Source organism: Bufo bufo, chromosome 3 (genome assembly GCF_905171765.1).
Source record: "Bufo bufo chromosome 3, aBufBuf1.1, whole genome shotgun sequence".
Taxonomy (NCBI): Eukaryota; Metazoa; Chordata; class Amphibia; order Anura; family Bufonidae; genus Bufo; species Bufo bufo.
In genome coordinates this window covers 86046982-86069080 of record NC_053391.1, presented here as the reverse complement: position 1 = coordinate 86069080, position 22099 = coordinate 86046982, and the positions used below count along the sequence as shown (strand labels likewise).

At 42.1% G+C, this 22099-nt stretch overlaps 1 protein-coding gene across 4 annotated transcripts in view; it reads right to left on the bottom strand.

Annotated features, from left to right (window-relative positions):
* ST3GAL6 (ST3 beta-galactoside alpha-2,3-sialyltransferase 6) overlaps positions 1-22099 on the bottom strand; it is a 217954-nt gene that overhangs the window by 127548 nt on the left and 68307 nt on the right. The window contains exon 1 of one of the 4 annotated variants that reach the window (XM_040423282.1): positions 4563-4700. The exons of the other annotated variants lie outside the window; for them this stretch is intronic. Coding sequence (XP_040279216.1) covers positions 4563-4569 — 7 coding nt within the window. The 5' untranslated portion in view covers positions 4570-4700. Of the gene's footprint in view, positions 1-4562; positions 4701-22099 lie in introns of those variants that run through there. 4 annotated transcript variants of the gene reach the window in all.

Sequence of the window (22099 nt, the reverse complement as noted above, 5' to 3'; positions counted from 1 at the left end):
CCATTACACTGTCACTGCTTGAGAAAGGTCCCAGCAAGTGGACTGAAACGTCGTTGTCTCGTGAATAAAAAGAAACTACTTTGATTTTACGCCTTGGATGTGCCGTGGAATTTCTTACGTTTATTGATTATTTGGAGGTGGATCGACCCCACAGCTGCTGGCACTCCACACCTACGCAATGGAACTGCTGTGCTGCGCAGTGTTTTATATATATATATATATATATATATACACATATATATATACTGTACCTTTCTATGCTCCTAATTTCATAGAGGCTTTTTTCTGCTAGAGTCTGTACTAATTTGATAGGAAACAATTTGTTGCATGTTCTAGATATTCTAGATATATGGCAGCAGACATAGATGTGGCTGAAAACATTCACGGCATGTGGAAGCTGCAGTGTTTAAATTGATTGTTAAGTGGCAGCATGATTTTGGAGAAAACAAAAGTTTCACCTGCAAAATCAAGTGGCCATTCCACTTTGATGAATGGCTTTGCAGTCTTCTGCATTGCGGGTGCATCAGTGCCGCCCTGTGAGGTCCTCCCCTGAAGTCCCTGGTTGCATGGGGGTATATGACGGTGTACAGCAGGGCACACGACCACTACTATATGTGATTTTGGGGCAGTTGTGGTGCAAAGCTTGAACTTTTTTTTTTGGAAAACAAAAAATTACTTGTGGCTGGAGCGATGGTGAATAATTGAGATTCCACCTGAATACTTTCTCTTCCTGCAGCGGCTGCAGACGCTTCAAACAGAACACTGTGCAAGCTGTTCATGCTAAGACTAGTCATTTTCGGAAGGAAATGGGAGTAACCTGCATAGGTGCGTGCAGCTGTTGTTAATATGGCAATAAACCTCCATCCCACGGTGGAATAAAGAGGCAAGTGTTTGGCAGGGAAAAAAACTCTGTGGTCAGTGCAAATCAGAGCCTTGAGCACAGAGAGTGAAATCTATGCATTTAAAATAAAAATCTTCTACTATCTCTCTCATGAAACATTCAATGAAGCTTTTAATGATACTTATTCAAAAGTCATGGGGTTTACTTGCAGAAATGTGGTCACCTTGAAAATGTAAAAGGAAACAATCCTCCTCCCGCAGTGTGCTCTACAGAGTCTTCTTTATTAAGCCATTAGTCACTGTGAGCATTGTCTTTTGTACTTCTTTTGACCTCATTCACACGGCATCAAAACAGACCTAATCATGTATATAAACCATATATACTAGTCAACAGCATATTTGATTTTGGCTTAAAAGTTGGTCTGTGTCCCCATAGAAAATATCACACCTTATACTGCTTCATATGTACTCTCTTAGGCGCTAAGTACATTTACCACTATAGCGCAGTTTACATCTGCGTTGGAGGAGCTTCAGTTGCAGATACAGTCAAAAATGCTGGGACAAAATTACTTTGTCCTGTAAATGAACAGAAACCATGAAGGAAACCTGACAGACTGCATTACAACCGATGGGGTCTGTCAGGCGCCAGTGGCGACCATAATGTCGGGGATCCAGCATGTCCACTATTTTCGTTGTTCTGCTCCAATGATAGAGCAGTGGAGAGGGAAAAAATATATGGAAATGTGAATGGAGCCTGACAACCAACAATTAAGCAAAATTTTGAAGAACTAATAATTGTTATCCCACATGGGGCACATTTCTAACGATCATATTTACTATTGCAGACGTTACTCGACATACATAATGATGGTTTTCACATCTAGGTCCAACTTTAGATCACTCCAGGATCCACAGTTAATTGTCCTATCAATAACCTCTGCTCAAAAATATTGATTGTTTCCACACATTCCTCAACCACGAGTCTATGCCCTCATCACCTCCTGCCTAGACTACTACAACATTCTCTTCTGTGGATTCTCCTCTAAGGCAAGTTTCACACTAGCGGTAACTTGTTCCAGCAGAGGAACAACCTGCTTGAAGATATTGTATCCGACACAGCAGGAAAAGTCCAGAGCACCACCAGAGCCCAGGTGGGGATCTGGCCTGTTTCCATCATTAGTGCTGGATTCAGCCAGACAAAACACTAATGTAGGAAAACGGCTGGATCCCCGCTGAGTCCCATTGTAGTCAATGGTCAACGGCGGAGTCAGGTAGTATCCAGCCATGCTGGATACGATGTCTTACAGCAGCTGTTCCTCCATCCAGTCCACTCATCTCTGCTGTCCAACTAATCCACCTCTCCACCCTTAAAGGGGTATTCCAGTTTTATTAAGAAAACCTAGAACCAAACATTAACTATGACATACACGGCTGTCCATGACCTGCCCCCTCCACACATCTGTGACCTGATCTCTCAGTACCGTCACACATGGAATCTCCGATCCTCACAAAACCTCCTTCTCTCCTCTCCTCTGCCCTTCACCCAATCGCCTCCAGGATTTCTCCTGTGCATCCCCCATACTCTAGAACTCTCTACCCCACATATCAGATTCCCACCTACAATGGAAACCTTCAAAAGAAACCCAAAAACCCACCTCTTCAAACAAGCCTACAGTAAACCTACTGCCACTATACCGCCATATGTGCAGCTTCTACCCTCACTGACCCTTTTCCCCCATCCCTTGTAGATTGCAAGCCTCCATGGGCAGAGTCCTCTCTCCTTCTGTACCAGTTTGTATTTGTTCATGCTTATTGTGCTTGCTTTTGTACTATGTATTTACATCCTTCTCATATGTACTGCGCCCTGAAATAAATGGCGCTTTATTAATAAATAATAATAATAGACCTCAATGAAAACCCAACTCATACCGCTGTAGCGCACCTGGGCACACTGGTTACCTGGCTAATGGGATTTATCCAGTCTTGTCAATGAGAGATCGCATTTCTACAGTTCTGTCACACAGATGCAAACAAATTAGTCACTAGGTATTGTTCTGTGTGTGGGCATACAACAATGTAAAAAGGCATAATAGAAATAGCTACACAAACCGATGACCTTATATAAACTGGGCTCCTACCAGACCTACTGTATTATAGCCCTTGATGAATTTTGGTTTCAGTGTCTGGGTGAATTCTGCACACACATTGTACAAACAAGTTCTGAAGTTTGGGACATCTATAGCAACCACAAGACTGGGTAAAAAAAAAAAAAATTAAAATCCATTTGTTGATCCTTTGATCGGGACTCAAAAGGGTTGAGTGTCAAAGAGCTGGGAGCTGTATAAAATGAAGAAAAACCCATATGCATCCTGTAAATGCTGGCGGCACTCTGGTCCCTGCTCTAAGATCCCCACTGGGCCTTCAGCATTCACATGCCATTCATACAAATGTGAACAAACCATTTAAAAAGGGATTGACCACCTTTTGGGGGCACTTTGTTTAACCCCCCCTCCTGGTCAGTCCTGCAAAGAGAAGCACAGTTACCTGTTCTCTGCCGCTGGATCATGGCTCCCTCGCTGTCAATATCCGCTTTAACGCTGCTGCAGCCAATCACTGGCCAAGGCGTTGAACTGCTCCCCTTGCATCATGTCAATTGGTCAGATGAATCGGGGATGGGGAGGGGGGGCCGCAGCGGTGTCAAAGTGAATTTTGAAAACGGGAACCTTGCAAGGCAGTCGAGACCACGGAACAAAGGATCTAGGATCCAGATGCCGGGAGCAGCTAAGTATGCTTTCCTTTACAGGTCTGACCGGGATGTTGGGGGAAGGGAGCTGCCATTCTTCGTGGATCGGACCCATTCAGTTCAAATGGGCGGCAAAAGATGTAACATTGTGTGCTGTCCGCGCCAGTATGTCCGTTCTGCGGCCCCGTAAAAAAAGACAGAACAAGTCATATTCTTGTCCGTTTTGAGGACAAGGATAGGACATTTCTGCAGGCGTAAAAAAAGAAATGGCGCCGGTAACTGTGTTTTGCGGACCGCAAGACGAATACAGTCATGAGCCCTAAAAGTGACTACTACAAGTCTGAGCTGTATTTCCATTCTAGTTGCCCAAGTTTTTATAACAAACAGCATGATCGTGTTTAGTGATAAAGCCCCCATAACCCGTAAACTATCCTGTGTGTGGTGGGAGTCTCCCGGCTCCTCTTTGACAGGCGATGTCAGGGAAAAGAAGCATCGGACATGCTGAATTTCAATGCGTAATCCTTTTGTTCTCCGGGAGGCATCCAGTCACAGACTTATTCCCACATGTCCACTGAGGACCTAAGCATGTATGTGTATGGAGAATTAACTGCCCCACGGCTCTTGAGGGTGTATACATACAGCCATGCACTTGGATGGGGCGATGGCAAACAGTGAAAAAATCCACTGTTAACATTGCTGGCTGCACTCAGCGAACTATAAAACAATGCATGATAGAAAAAGGGTTAAAAATCACAAAGGTACTTTCGTCTCATAAGTAAAACTCTTCATTTGAAAAAAATAAAATCTTTACAAACACAAAATTATAAAAATAAAAACAACTGTCAGTGTAGCCGTCCAGTAAAAGCACCGTCATCTCCACAGAAACAATAGTGATTATCTTTAGATTCTGCAGAAAACTCTCAACATATCCAGAAATCATAATGACAGAAAGAAGAACTACTAGCTGTAATCCACCTACCTTCCATTCTCAAGCTGAATCCTTCAGAGCAAAAAAGGTCACCAAAGCAACCAAAAGAGCTTCATCCAGATTAGATATCTGACAAACGTCATAAAGGTCCTAGCACCAGGACCTCAGTCACGCACTACCACACACTGCCGTGGCAATCCTCCTGACTGACGGTCTATGCACTCTGCTATAGAATAAAAAAAAAAAATCTGGCAAGAGCACCTGTGTAATCTGAAATACTTTGCTCTGTCCTGCTGTGTGACTCTCTTCACTCACACTTTTCTTTCTCCTCAGCTGTCATCTACTTACTGAGTCTCTTTATATGTAATAGACATAATATCTGCAGTCATCGTAAGTTAGGACCTGCTCATAAGCAAGATGTCATTGCAGGTGCCTCAAATCCAAAAATTAAAGATACTAAATATATATGCCTCCCTCAAATATAAATATCTTAAAAATGTATTTTATATATATATATATATATATATATATATATATATATATATAATAAATTTTTAAGATATATATATAAATATATAGATATATAAATATATATATATATATATATATATATATATATATATATATATATATATATATATATATATAATACCACAAATAATGCAGCAGCACAGTCAGATGTGGAGCTCTGGGTGCAAGAAATCCTCACAGAGGCTGGCTTGTCCTCCAAGATATATATTCAAAGAATGAAGAGGCAGCACTTCCAGTTGTTAGGTGATAGGGTGACGACCCCAAACTTTATTCCAGCTACGTTTCTGCCTTCTCAATGAGGCCTGACAAAGGCCTCATTGAGAAGGCAGAAACGTAGCTGGAATAAAGTTTGGGGTCGTCACCCTATCACCTAACAACTGGAAGTGCTGCCTCTTCATTCTTTGAATATATATATATATATATATATATATATATATATATATATATATATATATATATTTTATCAAATATATGTGCCTCCAAAAAAAAAATTAAAATATGAAATATAAAAGTGCAATATATAAAAAAAAAAACAAGCACATTATTTCTCTTATATAGACCTACATCTAATTAAAGTGCACATAAACTTAACTAGACTTCATTAAATCCTATTCTCAATGTGCTAAAAATTATTTTTGTAATACACTTCATATCCGGGCCAGAGCAATTTTTTGCAAATCTGACATGTGTCACTTTATGTGGTGAAAACTTTAAAATGCTTTTACTTATCCAGGCCATTCTGAGATTGTTTTCACGTCACATATTGTACTTCATGACAGTGGTAAAATTGAGTAAAAAAAAAAAATTCATTTTTAATTTTAAAAAAAATAACAAATTTACCCAAAATGTAGAAAAATTAGCAAATTTCCAAATTTCAATTTCTCTATTTTTATAATAGATAGTAATACATCCAAAAATAGTTATCACTTAACATTCCCCATATGTCTACTTCATGTTTGGATCATTTGGGGAATGCCATTTTATTTTTGGGGACGTTAGAAGGCTTAGAAGTTTAAAAGCAAATCTTGAAATTTTTCTGAAAATTTCCAAAACCCACTTTTTAAAAGGACCAGTTCAGGTCTGAAGTCACTTTGTGAGGCATGCATAATAGAAACCACCCAAAAATGACCCCATTTTAAAAACTACACCCCTCAAGGTATTCAAAACTGATTTTACAAACGTTGTTAACCCTTTAGGTGTCCCACAAGAATTAATGGAAAATGGAGATGAAATTTCAGAATTTCACTTTTTTGCAGGTTTTCCACTTTAATCTTTTTTTTTACGCTAACAAAGCAAGGGTTAACAGCCAAACAAAACTCAATATTTATTGCCCTGAATCTGTAGTTTACAGAAACGTCCCATATGTGGTTGTAAACTGCTGTATGGCCACACGGCAGGGCGCAGAAGGAAAGGAGAGCCATATGGTTTTTGGAAGGCAGATTTTGCTGGACTGTTTTTTTGACACCATGTCCCATTTTAAGTGCTCCCGATGCACCCCTAGAATAGAAACGCCAAAAAAGTTACCCATTTTGGAAAATAAATTCCTCAAGGTATTCAAAACTGATTTTACAAACTTTGGTAACTCTTTATGTGTTCCACAAGAGTTAATGGGTTAACAGCCAAACAAAACTCCATATTTATTGCCCTGATTCTGTAGTTTACAGAAACACCCCATATGTGGTTGTAAACAGCTGTATGGGCACATGGCAGGGCGCAGTAGGAAAGGAACGCCATGCGGTTTTTGGAAGGCAGATTTTGCTGGGCTGTTTTTTTGACACCATGTTCCATTTGAAGACCCCCTGATGCACTCCTAGAGTAGAAACTCCAAAAAAGTGACCCCATTTTGGAAACTACGGGATAAGGTGGCAGTTTTGTTAGTACTATTTTAGGGTACATACACTGCTCAAAAAAATAAGGGGAACACAAAAATAACACATCCTAGATCTGAGTTAATTAAATATTCTTCTGAAATACTTTGTTCTTTACATAGTTGAATGTGCTGACAACAAAATCACACAAAAATAAAAAAATGGAAATCAAATTTTTCAACCCATGGAGGTCTGGATTTGGAGTCACACTCAAAATTAAAGTGGAAAAACACACTACAGGCTGATCCAACTTTGATGTAATGTCCTTAAAACAAGTCAAAATGAGGCTCAGTAGTGTGTGTGGCCTCCACATGCCTGTGTGACCTCCCTACAACGCCCTGTGCATGCTCCTGAAGAGGTGGCGGACGGTCTCCTAAGGGATCTCCTCCCAGACCTGGACTAAAGCATCTGCCAACTCCTGGACAGTCTGTGGTGCAACGTGACGTTGGTGGATAGAGCGAGACATGATGTCCCAGATGTGCTCAATTGGATTCAGGTCTGGGGAACGGGCGGGCCAGTCCATAGCATCAATGCCTTCGTCTTGCAGGAACTGCTGACACACTCCAGCCACATGAGGTCTAGCGTTGTCTTGCATTAGGAGGAACCCAGGGCCTGCACTCTAGGGGTGCATCAGGGGGTCTTCAAATGGAACATGGTGTCAAAAAAACAGCCCAGCAAAATCTGCCTTCCAAAAACCGCATGGCGTTCCTTTCCTACTGCGCCCTGCCATGTGCCCGTACAGCATATGGTCTCACAAGGGGTCTGAGAATCTCATCTCGGTACCTAATGGCAGTCAGGCCAAACCGGTCATGCTGGAGGATGTTGCAGGCAGCAGAACGTTCTCCACGGAGTCTCAAGACTCTGTCACATGTGCTCAGTGTGAACCTGCTTTCATCTGTGAAGAGCACAGGGCGCCAGTGGCGAGTTTGCCAATCTTGGTGTTCTCTGGCAAATGCCAAACGTCCTGCACGGTGTTGGGCTGTAAGCACAACCCCCACCTGTGGACGTCGGGTCCTCATATCACCCTCATGGAGTCTGTTTCTGACCGTTTGAGCAGACACATGCACATTTGTGGCCTGCTGGAGGTCATTTTGCAGGGCTCTGGCAGTGCTCCTTCTGTTCCTCCTTGCACAAAGGCGGAGGTAGCAGTCCTGCTGCTGGGTTGTTGCCCTCCTACGGCCTCCGCCACGTCTCCTGATGTACTGGCCTGTCTCCTGGTAGCGCCTCCATGCTCTGGACACTACGCTGACAGACACAGCAAACCTTCTTGCCACAGCTCGCAGTGAAGTGCCATACTGGATAAGCTGCACTACCTTGAGCCACTTGTGTGGGTTGTGAAAGCACCGCCAGCATTCAAAAGTGATGAAAACATCAGCCAGGAAGCATAGGAACTGAGAAGTGGTCTGTGGTTACCACCTGCAGAACCACTCCTTTATTGGGGGTGTCTTGCTAATTGCCTATAATTTCCACCTGTTGTCTATTCCATTTGCACAACAGCATGTGAAATTGATTGTCACTCAGTGTTGCTTCCTAAGTGGACAGTTTGATTTCACAGAAGTGTGATTGACTTGGAGTTACATTGTGTTGTTTAAGTGTTCCCTTTATTTTTTTGAGCAGTGTATGATTTTTGGTTGCTCTATATTACACTTTTTGTGAGGCAAGGTAACAAAAATTAGCACCATTTTTATTTATTATTTACAATGTTCATCTGACAGGTTAGATCATGTGGTTTTTTTATACAGCCGATTCTTACGGACGCAGCGATACCCAATATCTATGCTTTTTTATTTAAGTTTTACAAAATAATATTTTTGAAACAAAAAAAAAAGTGTCTCCATAGTATGAGAGCCATAGTTTTTTTTATTTTCTGGGCGATTGTCTTAGGTAGGGTATAATTTTTGCAGGATGAGATGACGGTATTTTGGGGTCCATATGACTTTTTTATCGCTTGCTATTACACTTTTTTTGATGTAAGGTGACAGAAATTGCTTTTTTGACAGTTTTTATTTTATTTGTTTTTATGGTGTTCACCTGAGAGGTTAGGTCATGTGATAATTTTATAGAGCAGGTTCTTACGGAAGTGGCGATACTTAATATGTATACTTTTTTATTTACTTAAGTTTTACACAATGACTATTTTTTAAACCAAAAAATGATATTTTAGTGTCTCCATATCCTGAGAGCCATTTTATTTTTTGGGCGACTGTCTTACGTAGGGTCTCATTTTTTGCAGGATGAGGCGACTATTTTGGGGGGCATACGCCTTTTTTATTGCTTGGTGTTGCACTTTTAGTGATGTAAGGGGACAAAAAAAGTGGTTTTATTTTAGCACAATTTTTATTTTATTTTTTTGACAGTGTTCACCTGAGGGGTTAGGTCATTTGATATTTTTATACAGCCGGTTGTTACAAACGTGGCAATAACTAATATGTATATTTTCTTTTATTTAAGTTTTACCATATCATTTAAAAAAAAGAAAAAAAAACATGTTTTAGTGTCTCCATAGTCATAGGGTTAGGTCATGTGCAGGTTTTTACGGACGCGGCGATACCTAATATGCATACTTTTTTTTATTTAAGTTTTACACAATATAATTTTTGAAACAAAAAAAAAAACATGTTTTAGTGTCTCCATAGTCTGAGAGTCATAGTTTTTTTTATTTTTGGGCTATTGTCTTAGGTAGGGTCTAATTTTTTGCGGGATGAGATCACTATTTGATTGGCACAATTTTGGGGTACATATGACTTTTTGATCGCTTGCTTTTACATTTTTTGTGATGCAAGTTGGCAAAAAATAGCTTTTTTGTGGCACTGTTTCTATTTATTTATTTATTTATTTTACAGCATTCACCTGAGAAACACCTTGAAACTAAAAATTATGTTTTGATAGCTATAGTTTTTTTTTATTTTTTGAGCGATTTTCTTACGTAGGGGCTAATTTTTGGCGGAATGAGGTGACAGTTTTAGTGGTACCATTTTGTGGGACATACGCCTTTTTGATCACATGGTGTTGCACTTTTTGTGATGTAAGGTGACAAAAATGGCTTTTTTTCTTTTTTACACAGTTTTTATTTTTTATGGTGTTTATCGGACAGGGTGGATCATGTGATATTTATAGAGCCAGCCGTCACGGACGTGGCAATACCAAATACGTCCATTTTATTTATTTTTTCCTATTTTTAATATATTTTTTAATTACTTAATTGGAGAATTTTTTTTTTTTTACATGTTTAACTTAAAACACTTAATTTTTTTATTTCTTTATTTTATACTTTGCGTCCCTCCTAAGGTCATACAAGACCTTTGGGGGACATTTGACTTGAATATTTTTTTTTCACTATTCATTTCTCCTGTAACTGGGGCTGACATAGTAGCCCCAGTTACAGTGGAAATACACCCCCCAGAGATGCGGCACAGCAGAATGCAACGCTGTACAGCCTCAGTGCAGGGCTGATCGAGGTCTGTGAAAGACCCGACGGCTCCTGAACTCTCCCGGCCCCGGCAGTCACATGACCACCGGGCCAGGAAGCGCATCGCGCTTCCTGCTCTGTATACACAGTGCTTGGTAAGCGCTGTGTATGCAGTGATCTAGAAGGCAGGGACACCGTGGAACTGTCCTTGCCTTCTCTCTGGGTTGCTCTGCTGTCACTGAATGGACGTTCCAGAGTTAAACATCCACCCATAGGACGTTTATATCCTATGGGCGGATGTGAGGTTCTTAAAGGGCATCTGTCAGCAGACTTGCAACTATGACACTGGCTGACCTGTTACATGTGCGCTTGGTAGCTGAAGACATCTGTGTTGGTCCCATGTTCATATATGCCTGCATTGCTGAGAAATATGATGTTTTAACCCCTTAGTGACCGATCGATTTTCAATTTATTATTTTTTTTATTTTATTTTTTCCGTTTTAATTTTTTACTCCCAGCCCTCCCAAAGTCAGAACTTTTTTTATTTTTTCATTCACATAGCCGTACGAGGGCTTGGTTTTTTGCGGGACAAGGTGCACTTTCTAATGGCGCCATTTATGGTTGCATAAAATGTGGTGAGACGCAGGGAAAAAAATCCAAATAGGGTGGAATAAATATTTTTTTTTTTTTTTTGAAAACACCATTCCGCCAGTTTAATTTTGTTGTTCTTTACACCATTTCTTATGCGGTAAAACTGACCTGTTACTTTCATTCACCAGGTCAGTACGATTACACCAATACCACATATGTATAGTTTCTCTTGTGTTTCAATACTGAAAACAATAAAAACTTCTTTCATCTTTTCATCGTTGTATTGAGACCCCTGTAACTTTTTTGTATGGAGCTGTGTGAGGGCTCGTTTTTTGCAGGGCGATCTGTACTTTTCAGTAATACCATTTTGGGGGGTGTATAACTTTTTATTCAAATTTTTATGGGAGTTGAAGCAACTGTTTCGCTGTTTGCCGTATGGGAAAAATATTATATATGTTATATTTCAAAAGTAAGGGCGTGTTTCGCAAGTGGTGATGCTCATGATGTGTATTTTTTTTATTGCTGACATATTTTATTTACATTTTGGGGAAAGGGGGGGGGTTAGAATTTTTATAACAAGCAATCAATAGATTAGCACTGGAGTGTTCATTCAGGAGGACAGAAGCTGCCGCACAATGCATCCAGCTTTCCCGATCCACACTGGGGGACCCGAAGCACACCTGGAAGCGTGCGCTTCCAGGTTTTAGAGCATCCAGATACCGTGGTCACGTTTGACTGTGGCATCTGAAGGGTTAAAAGTCTGCAACTGGCATTTCCACCGACCACGGCCATTTTTAAATGCCCGGGCTATCGGGAAGGGGTTAATATATGCAAATGTATCTCTAGGAGCAACCGGGGCGTTGTCAATACTCCTATAGGCTCCGCTATCTCTACAACTACTAGATCCTCTGCACTTTGATTGACAGTGAAAACATCATAACATCTGACTCAGATTTTTCCTAAAGTCAAAGTGTAGAGAGTGCAGCAGTTGCAGAGAAAGCAGAGCCTCTAGGTGTAACAGCAACGCCCCTGTTTCTCCTAGAGGCTCATTTGCATATATGAAAACTGCTTTTCTCAGCAAAGTTGACACATATGAACATGGGACCAACACAGATGTCTTCAGCTGCCAAGTGCACATGTAAAGGTCAGCCGGTGTCATAGGTACAGATCTGCTGACAGATGAGCTTTTTTATTTTTCTATCAAGCTTTAGGATCCGTACTCCCATGCAGCGCTGTGTAAGACCGTATGGATTCCCCTGTGAGCACTGTACAGGCTGGAGCATTGCCGCGCAGGGCATCAGCTCACATAGCACTTCGCTCTCCTCCTTGTGCCCGCTTTTCTAAAGCCTGACATAGCCCATGTACGTCAGGCTTTAAAAGTGCTGGTCTAAGCACAGTCCCGCAATCCAGGCAACCAAACAGACCGGCGCCCTTTACTATATAGTGTGCAAGCACAACCACCACTGCTGGATTGCTGGGTGGTTGTAACCCCTGGATTCGAGTAGTGTATAATGAGAAAAATTAATCAAGCCAGCAAATGAGGCAATATGGACAATCACAATACATTACATGATACAGTCCTGATCAAAAGTTTAAGACCACTTGAAAAATGGCAAAAAATAATATTTTACATTGTTGGATCTTAACAAGGTTCCAAGTAGAGCTTCAACATGCAACAAGAAGAAATGGGAGAGAGACAAAACATTTTTTGAGCATTCAATTGAAAATAACGATTAAACTGAAACAGGCTGTTTTTCAGCTGATCCAAAGTTTAGGACCACATGCCTTTAAAAGGCCAAATCTGTGCAAAGATGTGGATTCATTGTCATTTTCTGTCAGGTAGTCACACGTTGTGATGGCAAAGGCAAAAAAACTCTCCCTTTTTGAAAGTGGTCGGGTTGTTGAACTGTATAAGCAGGGTCTCTCACAGCGTGCCATCGCTGCTTAGGTGAGACGCAGTGAGACAGTCATTTGGAATTTCGTAAATGATCCTGAGGGTTATGGAACAAAAAAGTCAAGTGGAAGACCCAAAAAAATTTAATCAGCACTGGGCCGGAGGATCCAATTGGCTGTCCGTCAAGACACTGGACGATCCTCGACCCAAATTACGGCCCTTACTGGTGCTGACTGCAGCCCCATAACCATCAGACGGCATCTGAGACTGAAGGGCTTCAAAAACAAAAAACCTCTTCAAAGACCTCGTCTCCTTGAACCCCACAGAACTGCTCGTTTGGACTTTGCAAGAGAGCACCAAACATGGGACATTCAAAGGTGGAAGAAAGTTTTATTCTCTGATGAGAAAAAATGTAACCTTGATGGTCCTGATGGTTTCCAACGTTACTGGCATGACAAGCAGATCCCACCTGAGATGTTTTCTACGCGCCACAGTGGAGGGGGCGCCATAATGGTCTGGGGTGCTTTTTCCTTCAGTGGAACAATGGAGCTTCAGGAAGTGCAGGGGCGTCAAACGGCCGCTGGCAGGGCCGGCGCCACCAGTAAGGTGACTTAGGCAGTCGCCTAGGGCGCCATTTAGCAGGGGGCGCCCGTTGCGGTGTGGTGTGTAAAAAAAAAAAGTTGGTTATATAAGTTCGGCCGGCGGCGCCCCTCATGCTGCGCCTCCTGAGCGGCTGAGCGCTTGCCGCTCCTCTAAAGAATCTCCGGCTGCCGGCTCAGTGCTGCGCAGCCTGCCCGCGCCTGCTGTGTCTGCTCTGTGCTGTTAATGTAGCGTGGCCGAGCTCTGTTCGGTCCGCGGTACAGGAGCTTTTGTTGAGAGTGACAAGGGGGGGAGGAAATGAGAGTGACAAGGGGGGGGGGTGGAAATGAGAGTGACAAGGGGGGGGGGGTGGAAATGAGAGTGACAAGGGAGGGGGGGTAGAATGAGAGTGACAAGGGGGGGTAGAATGAGATTGACAAGGGAGGGGGGTAGAATGAGATTGACAAGGGAGGGAGGGGGGGTAGAATGAGATTGACAAGGGAGGGAGGGGGGGTAGAATGAGATTGACAAGGGAGGGAGGGGGGGTAGAATGAGATTGACAAGGGAGGGGGGTAGAATGAGATTGACAAGGGAGGGAGGGGGGGGTAGAATGAGATTGACAAGGGAGGGAGGGGGGGTAGAATGAGATTGACAAGGGAGGGAGGGGGGGTAGAATGAGATTGACAAGGGAGGGAGGGGGGGTAGAATGAGAGTGACAAGGGAGGGGGGTAGAATGAGAGTGACAAGGGAGGGGGGGGGGGGGAGAGAGTGACAAGGGAGTCCCAAGAGCCAGACTGCAGCCAGAGACCAGATCATCTTATTGTCCTGGTGGTAAGTAGACAATGCAATATATTTATTATGTAATTGTTTAGTTATTAATACTACATTGGAAACTAATTTACCTCACATTTAGGGTCCATTCACACATCCGTGTGTGTTTTGCGGATCCACAAAACTTGGACAGCGGCAATGTGCGTTCCGCATTTTGCGGACCGCACATTGCCGGCACTAGGAGAATATGCCTATTCTTGTCCATTATTGTGCACAAGAATAGGACATGTTCTATTTTTTTCAGGATCGGAATTGCGGATCCAGGGCCGCACGACGGATCCGCAATTCTATTCCGCAAAAAGAGACAGCTACAAGAAGCTTGATTAACCGTAAGGGAAGCATAGCAGTTCTTTTAATTTAAAAGCTGAGAAAGGGGTGGAACATATGTGATTTCTGATAAGGGGGGGGGGGGGCGGCAATTTTTATCTTGCCTAGGGCGGCAAAAATCCTTGCACCGGCCCTGGCCGCTGGCTATGTCCAGATGTTGCAGAGAGCATTCCTCATGACTGAGGGCCCTCGCCTGTGTGGTAACGACTGGGTTTTTCAACAGGACAACGCTACAGTACACAATGCCCGCAGGACAAGGGACTTCTTCCAGGAGAATAACATCACTCTTTTGGCCCATCCTGCGTGTTCCCCTGATCTAAATCCAATTGAGAACCTTTGGGGATGGATGGCAAGGGAAGTTTAATAAAAATGGACAACAGTTCCAGACAGTAGATGGCCTTCGTGCGACCGTCTTCACCACTTGGAGAAATGTTCCCACTCACCTCTTGGAAACGCTTGCATCAAGCATGCCGAAATGAATTTTTGAAGTGATAAACAATAACGGCGGAGCTACTCATTACTGAGTTCATGTTTGGAAGTTGGATTTCTGTTTTGGGAGGGTTTCGTTTTTTTTTTTTTTTTTGGAGGTGTGGTCCTAAACTTTTGATCAGCTGAAAAACAGCCTGTTTCAGTTTATTCATTGTTTTCATTAAATTGAATGCTCAAAAAATGTTTTGTCTCACTCCCATTTCTTCTTGTTGCATGTTGAAGCTCTACTTGGAACCTTGTTAAGATCCAGCCATGCTAAATATGATTTTTTGCCATTTTTCAAGTGGTCTTAAACTTTTGATCAGGACTGTACATGATAAATGCCATTTTCTGAAGTGAGACAACCTGTTTAAGTGGTCTGTGACTGAAATGGCTGGGTCCTCAAGGGGTTAAAATTGACTGCTTTAATTTTCTTCTGCCTGGTTCCCCTGTAAACATCGGAGAGTGCTGTAACGTACCTTCTTCCCATTACCCTCTTATATCGTACAATGATGTTTCTGATGTTCCAGGTGCACTCAGTCACACCCCTTATAATGCCTGAGCAGGCAAAGATAAAGCAGGCAGTATGTACGCTCTCTCAAGCACTGAACAGTCAGGATGTACTAAGATATGCTAACAAAGACCAGTAAAGCACAGAAAACAGCACAATGCGAGTATTAAAAGCAGGTTGTTACATCTTAACGTACAGAACAAACTCCATTCACAAAAAAGCATAAAAAATAAAAAACCTTTTTAGCAAATTAAGCTTCACGCACATGGCAGTGTTTTTCATCCTTGTGCTACCCGCACTTTTTACAGATAGCACAGTGAACCATTCATTTCTATGGGGCCATGGACACATCCGTATATTTTTTGCACAAATTATAGGACATGCCTTATACCGGATGAGAATAGGCATTCCTACTGATATGAGTGAGAAAAATGCAGAGTGCACGCAGAAGCTATCCGTATTTTGCAGATCCGTTGTTTGCGGATCAGAATAGTGATACAGATTTCCAAATCCACAACTTGACCCATCTGTTGCAGACTTTTGCAGCAGATTTTGTATCATTGGCAGTATCCAGGCCTCCAAAAGACCAGTCACCAGCTAAGGACAATTCTAGACCAATCAAAAAGGGGATATTGAAGCTACTTAAAATGTAGGAAACGTAAAAAATTGGATTTGACTGAGACAATACCAGCATTTCACTCCTATCTAGTCATACTCGCAAGCCTCACTGAGGATGAGAACTGCAATACCCGCTAAGTGGGAATTTATGAAGCCAGTTTTTTTGCATAATAACATTGGAAATGATGGTTCACTCCAGCTTTTCGGCAAAACTGGCACTTTTTGCGATTTTACGCTGCTTTTAGCACTTCTGAAAAGTGGGCATAGTTAACAAGGTGAGTAGGTTTACCCCAGATTTAAGAAAAGCAATGTAAAACTGGCGGAACATCAATAGATATATTTAAAGATGAACCAAATTTACCAAACAACGTTTAATAAACTTGGCATAAATGATGGGATCGCAGGCTCAAGCAAAATGTAAGGGAAAAAAATATATATATACAAACGTTTGTCATCCCGTTATATATATATATATATATATATATACACATACACACACATACATACATACACACAGTCCGGTCCATAATTATTGGGACACCTACACAAATCTAAATTTTAGGGCTCTATACACCACCACAATGGATTTAAAATGAAACGAACAAGATGTAGTTTATCTGCAGACTGTCAGCTTTAATTTGAGGGTATTTACATCCGAATCAGGTGAACGGTGTAGGAATTACAGCAGTTTGCATATGTGCCTCCCACTTATTAAGGGACCAAAAGTAAAGGGACAATTGGCTTCTCAGCTGTTCCATGGCCAGGTGTGTGTTATTCCCTCATTATCCCAATTACAATGAGCAGATAAAAGGTCCAGAGTTCATTTCAAGTGTGCTATTTGCATTTGGAATCTGTTGCTGTCAACTCTCAAGATGAGACCCAAAGAGCTGTCACTATCAGTGAAGCAAGCCATCATTAGGCTGAAAAAACACAACAAACCCATCAGAGAGATAGCAAAAACATGAGGCGTGGCCAAAACAACTGCTTGGAACATTCTTAAAAAGAAGGAACGCATCGGTGAGCTCAGCAACACCAAAAGACCCGGAAGACCACGGAAAACAACTGTGTTGGATGACCGAAGAATTCTATCCCTGTTGAAGAAAACACCCTTCACAACAGTTGGCTAGATCAAGAACACTCTCCAGGAGGTAGGTGTATGTGTGTCAAAGTCAACAATCAAGAGAAGACTCCACCAGAGTGAATACAGAGGGTTCACCACAAGATGTAAACCATTGGGGAGCCTCAAAAACAGGAAGGCCAGATTAGAGTTTGCCAAACGACATCTAAAAAAGCCTTCACAGTTCTGGAACAACATCCTATGGACAGATGAGACCAAGATCAACTTGTACCAGAGTGATGGGAAGAGAAGAGTATACCACCTCATCAGTGAAGCATGGTGGTAGTAGTGTCATGGTGTGGGCATGTATGGCTGCCAATGGAACTGGTTCTCTTGTATTTATTGATGATGTGACTGCTGACAAAAGCAGCAGGATGAATTCTGAAGTGTTTCGGGCAATATTATCTGCTCATATTCAGCCAAATGCTTCAGAACTCAATGGACGGCGCTTCACAGTGCAGATGGACAATGACCCAAAGCATACTTCAAAAGCAACCAAAGAGTTTTTTAAGGGAAAGAAGTGGAATGTTATGCAATGGCCAAGTCAATCCCCTGACCTGAATCCGATTGAGCATGCATTTCACTTGCTGAAGACAAAACTGAAGGGAAAATGCCCCAAGAACAAGCAGGAACTGAAGACAGTTGCAGTAGAGGCCTGGCAGAGCATCACCAGGGATGAAACCCAGCGTCTGGTGATGTCGATGCGTTCCAGACTTCAGGCTGTAATTGACTGCAAAGGATTTGCAACCAAGTATTAAAAAGTGAAAGTTTGATTTATGATTATTATTCCGTCCCATTACTTTTGGTCCCTTAACAAGTGGGAGGCACATATGCAAACTGTTGTAATTCCTACACTGTTCACCTGATTTGTATGTAGATACCCTCAAATTAAAGCGGACAGTCTGCAGTTAAAGCACATCTTGTTTGTTTCACTTCAAATCCATTGTGGTGGTGTATAGAGCCAAAAATGTTAGAATTGTGTCAATGTCCCAATATTTATGGACCTGACTATATATATATATCAGGGCTGGTCAACCTGCGGCTCTCCTGCTGTTGTACAACTACAACCATGTCCTGCTGTATACTGATAGCTGTAGGTAGACTGGGCATGCTGGCAGTTGTAGTTTTGCAACAGCTGGAGAGCCGCAGGTTGGCCATTCCCGATATATATATATATATATATATATATATATATATACAGTGGGGGAAATAAATAATTATTTGACCCCTCACTGATTTTGTAAGTTTGTCCAATGACAAAGAAATGAAAAGTCTCAGAACAGTATCATTTCAATGGTAGGTTTATTGTAACAGTGGCAGATAGCACATCAAAAGGAAAATCGAAAAAAAAAATTTAAATAAAAGATAGCAACTGATTTGCATTTCATTGAGTGAAATAAGTATTTGAACCCCTACCAACCATTAAGAGTTCTGGCTCCCACAGAGTGGTTAGACACTTCTACTCAATTAGTCACCCTCATTAAGGACACCTGTCTTAACTAGTCACCTGTATAAAAGACACCTGTCCACAGAATCAATCAATCAAGCAGACTCCAAACTCTCCAACATGGGAAAGACCAAAGAGCTGTCCAAGGATGTCAGAGACAAAATTGTAGACCTGCACAAGGCTGGAATGGGCTACAAAACCATTAGCAAGAAGCTGGGAGAGAAGGTGACAACTGTTGGTGCGATTGTTCGAAAATGGAAGGAGCACAAAATGACCATCAATCGACCTCGCTCTGGGGCTCCACGCAAGATCTTACCTCGTGGGGTGTCAATGGTTCTGAGAAAGGTGAAAAAGCATCCTAGAACTACACGGGAGGAGTTAGTTAATGACCTCAAATTAGCAGGGACCACAGTCACCAAGAAAACCATTGGAAACACATTACACCGCAATGGATTAAAATCCTGCAGGGCTCGCAAGGTCCCCCTGCTCAGGAAGGCACATGTGCAGGCCCGTCTGAAGTTTGCCAATGGACACCTGAATGATTCAGAGAGTGACTGGGAGAAGGTGCTGTGGTCTGATGAGACCAAAATAGAGCTCTTTGGCATTAACTCAACTCGCTGTGTTTGGAGGAAGAAAAATGCTGCCTATGACCCCCAAAACACCGTCCCCACCGTCAAGCATGGGGGTGGAAACATTTTGCTTTGGGGGTGTTTTTCTGCTAAGGGCACAGGACAACTTATTCGCATAAACGGGAAAATGGACGGAGCCATGTATCGTGAAATCCTGAGCGACAACCTCCTTCCCTCTGCCAGGAAACTGAAAATGGGTCGTGGATGGGTGTTCCAGCACGACAATGACCCAAAACATACAGCAAAGGCAACAAAGGAGTGGCTCAAGAAGAAGCACATTAAGGTCATGGAGTGGCCTAGTCAGTCTCCGGACCTTAATCCAATCGAAAACCTATGGAGGGAGCTCAAGCTCAGAGTTGCACAGAGACAGCCTCGAAACCTTAGGGATTTAGAGATGATCTGCAAAGAGGAGTGGACCAACATTCCTCCTAAAATGTGCGCAAACTTGGTCATCAATTACAAGAAACGTTTGACCTCTGTGCTTGCAAACAAGGGTTTTTCCACCAAGTATTAAGTCTTTTTTTGTTAGAGGGTTCAAATACTTATTTCACTCAATGAAATGCAAATCAGTTGCTATCTTTTATTTAAAGTTATTTTTTCGATTTTCCTTTTGATGTGCTATCTGCCACTGTTACAATAAACCTACCATTGAAATGATACTGTTCTGAGACTTTTCATTTCTTTGTCATTGGACAAACTTACAAAATCAGTGAGGGGTCAAATAATTATTTCCCCCACTGTATATATATATATATATATATAGATATAGAGATGGGGGTCCTGTTATGCAGGGTCTTCCATTAGCTCCGTTCTGAGTACTGTAGTAAAATAGTGAATATTATGATGCCATAGGCACACGATTCACTGGTCACAACACACCGTCCATGTCTGCTCTGAAAGCACCTGAAAAGCTACAGGCTGTCATACAGCACCACTGACCTCAGCTTCACAAACCTCTGAAAGTATGAGGAGGTAGAAGTGGATTAGATATAGTTTCGTCTAACTTGCATTTTTCTGGTTTGACTGGTGAAAAATAATACCCCAATAAGGGTACTTTCACACTAGCGTTGTTCGGATCCGGCAAACCGTATGCAAACAGAAATATGTTTTTTTCGGATCCGTTAGACGGAGACGGTGAAATAACGGATCCGTCTCATCCAGAATAACGGATCCAGTATTTCATTTTTTTTCAAACATCAAAAGCAAAAATAGCTCCTCCGATGTCCCAGCACATGTGCAGACCGGGAATTTGCAGAACACTTGGTACCCAATCCGACAATAATACATCTCTATGGAAATTAACGCCGGATCTGGCAAGTGCGGTATTGTTCCGGGATTTTGACCGGTCAAATACCGTACAAGGGACGGAACGGAAGACATCCTTATGCATACTGAACGGATTGCTTTCTATTCAGAATGCATTAGGACAAAACTGATGCTTTTTTTTCCCGTTATTGAGACCCTTTACCGGATTTCAATACCGGAAAAGAATAACGCTAGTGTGAAAGTACCCTTAACCAAATATTTGGATCTAACCCACCTTAAAACAGTGGGGGAGGATTCTTAAAACTGGAGGGGTTGCCCACAACACGGGCTCCGACGGCACCTTTTGAGATGGGTTGCCATGTGTAACTGCTCCAACTTCACAAGTTTTAATACATCCTCCTACTTAGACAAGAAAATACCGTATCCGGCTTATTCAAATGTTGGGAACGAGGCGCAAAGTTGGACGCTATGATACCTGCCCAGCACATGAGATGGGTCACCAGTTTCCAAAAACATCTGCTGACAAAAACAACAAAGCCTTCATTATGTCTGAGCTTGACATGCTTCCCCTTGAAAGATGCTTACAAGTCATTAAGAGATAAGGACATGGGGGCAAGTTGTCAGACAGAATCCAAACAGCAGCAACTTGTCAACTAATTGCTCATTCTCAGCCACTTTATTGTTTACAACTCCCTGCAAATATCAGAGTATATGGACAGCAGGTGTGGGCTGAAATCTTCACATAATAATGTATAATGAATCCCGTATCGCCGGGTCAGGCAGTAAGCAATCACAAGGCAACAAGGCTGGTGTCAAGCTGGTCGTACACTTTGGGGATTGGCAGGCTAATGTATATGAGGGACCTTGTCTCACCCCCAGATGTCAGGGGAAAAAAGGACAGGACATGCGTGTTTGTGGTGAAGAATAGCAGTTATTTTATGGACAGATTTAGGTTATGTTCACATCACATTAAGAGCTTACACATGGTGTAAAGATGGGAAAAGATCCAGGTGTATACAAGGTGGTATGCGATTCTTTTACTGCATACCTTTTTTTTTATGTAATAGCATAGTCTACCCAGGCTGCTCCACAGCGTCCGCCCAGGCTGCTCCACAGCGTCCGCCCAGGCTGCTCCATACCGTTTCCTCAGGCTACTCCATACTGTCTAATTATGCAATTCCATACAGTATACCTTTTTTCCACAATAGGGACCATATTAGCAACGTACCCCAATGTATGCCCATAAAGATATACAGTACAGACCAAAAGTTTGGACACACCTTCTCATTCAAAGAGTTTTCTTTATTTTCATGACTATGAAGGCATCAAAACTATGAATTAACACATGTGGAATTATATACATAACAAACAAGTGTGAAACAACTGAAAATATGTCATATTCTAGGTTCTTCAAAGTAGCCACCTTTTGCTTTGATTACTGCTTTGCACACTCTTGGCATTCTCTTGATGAGCTTCAAGAGGTAGTCCCCTGAAATGGTCTT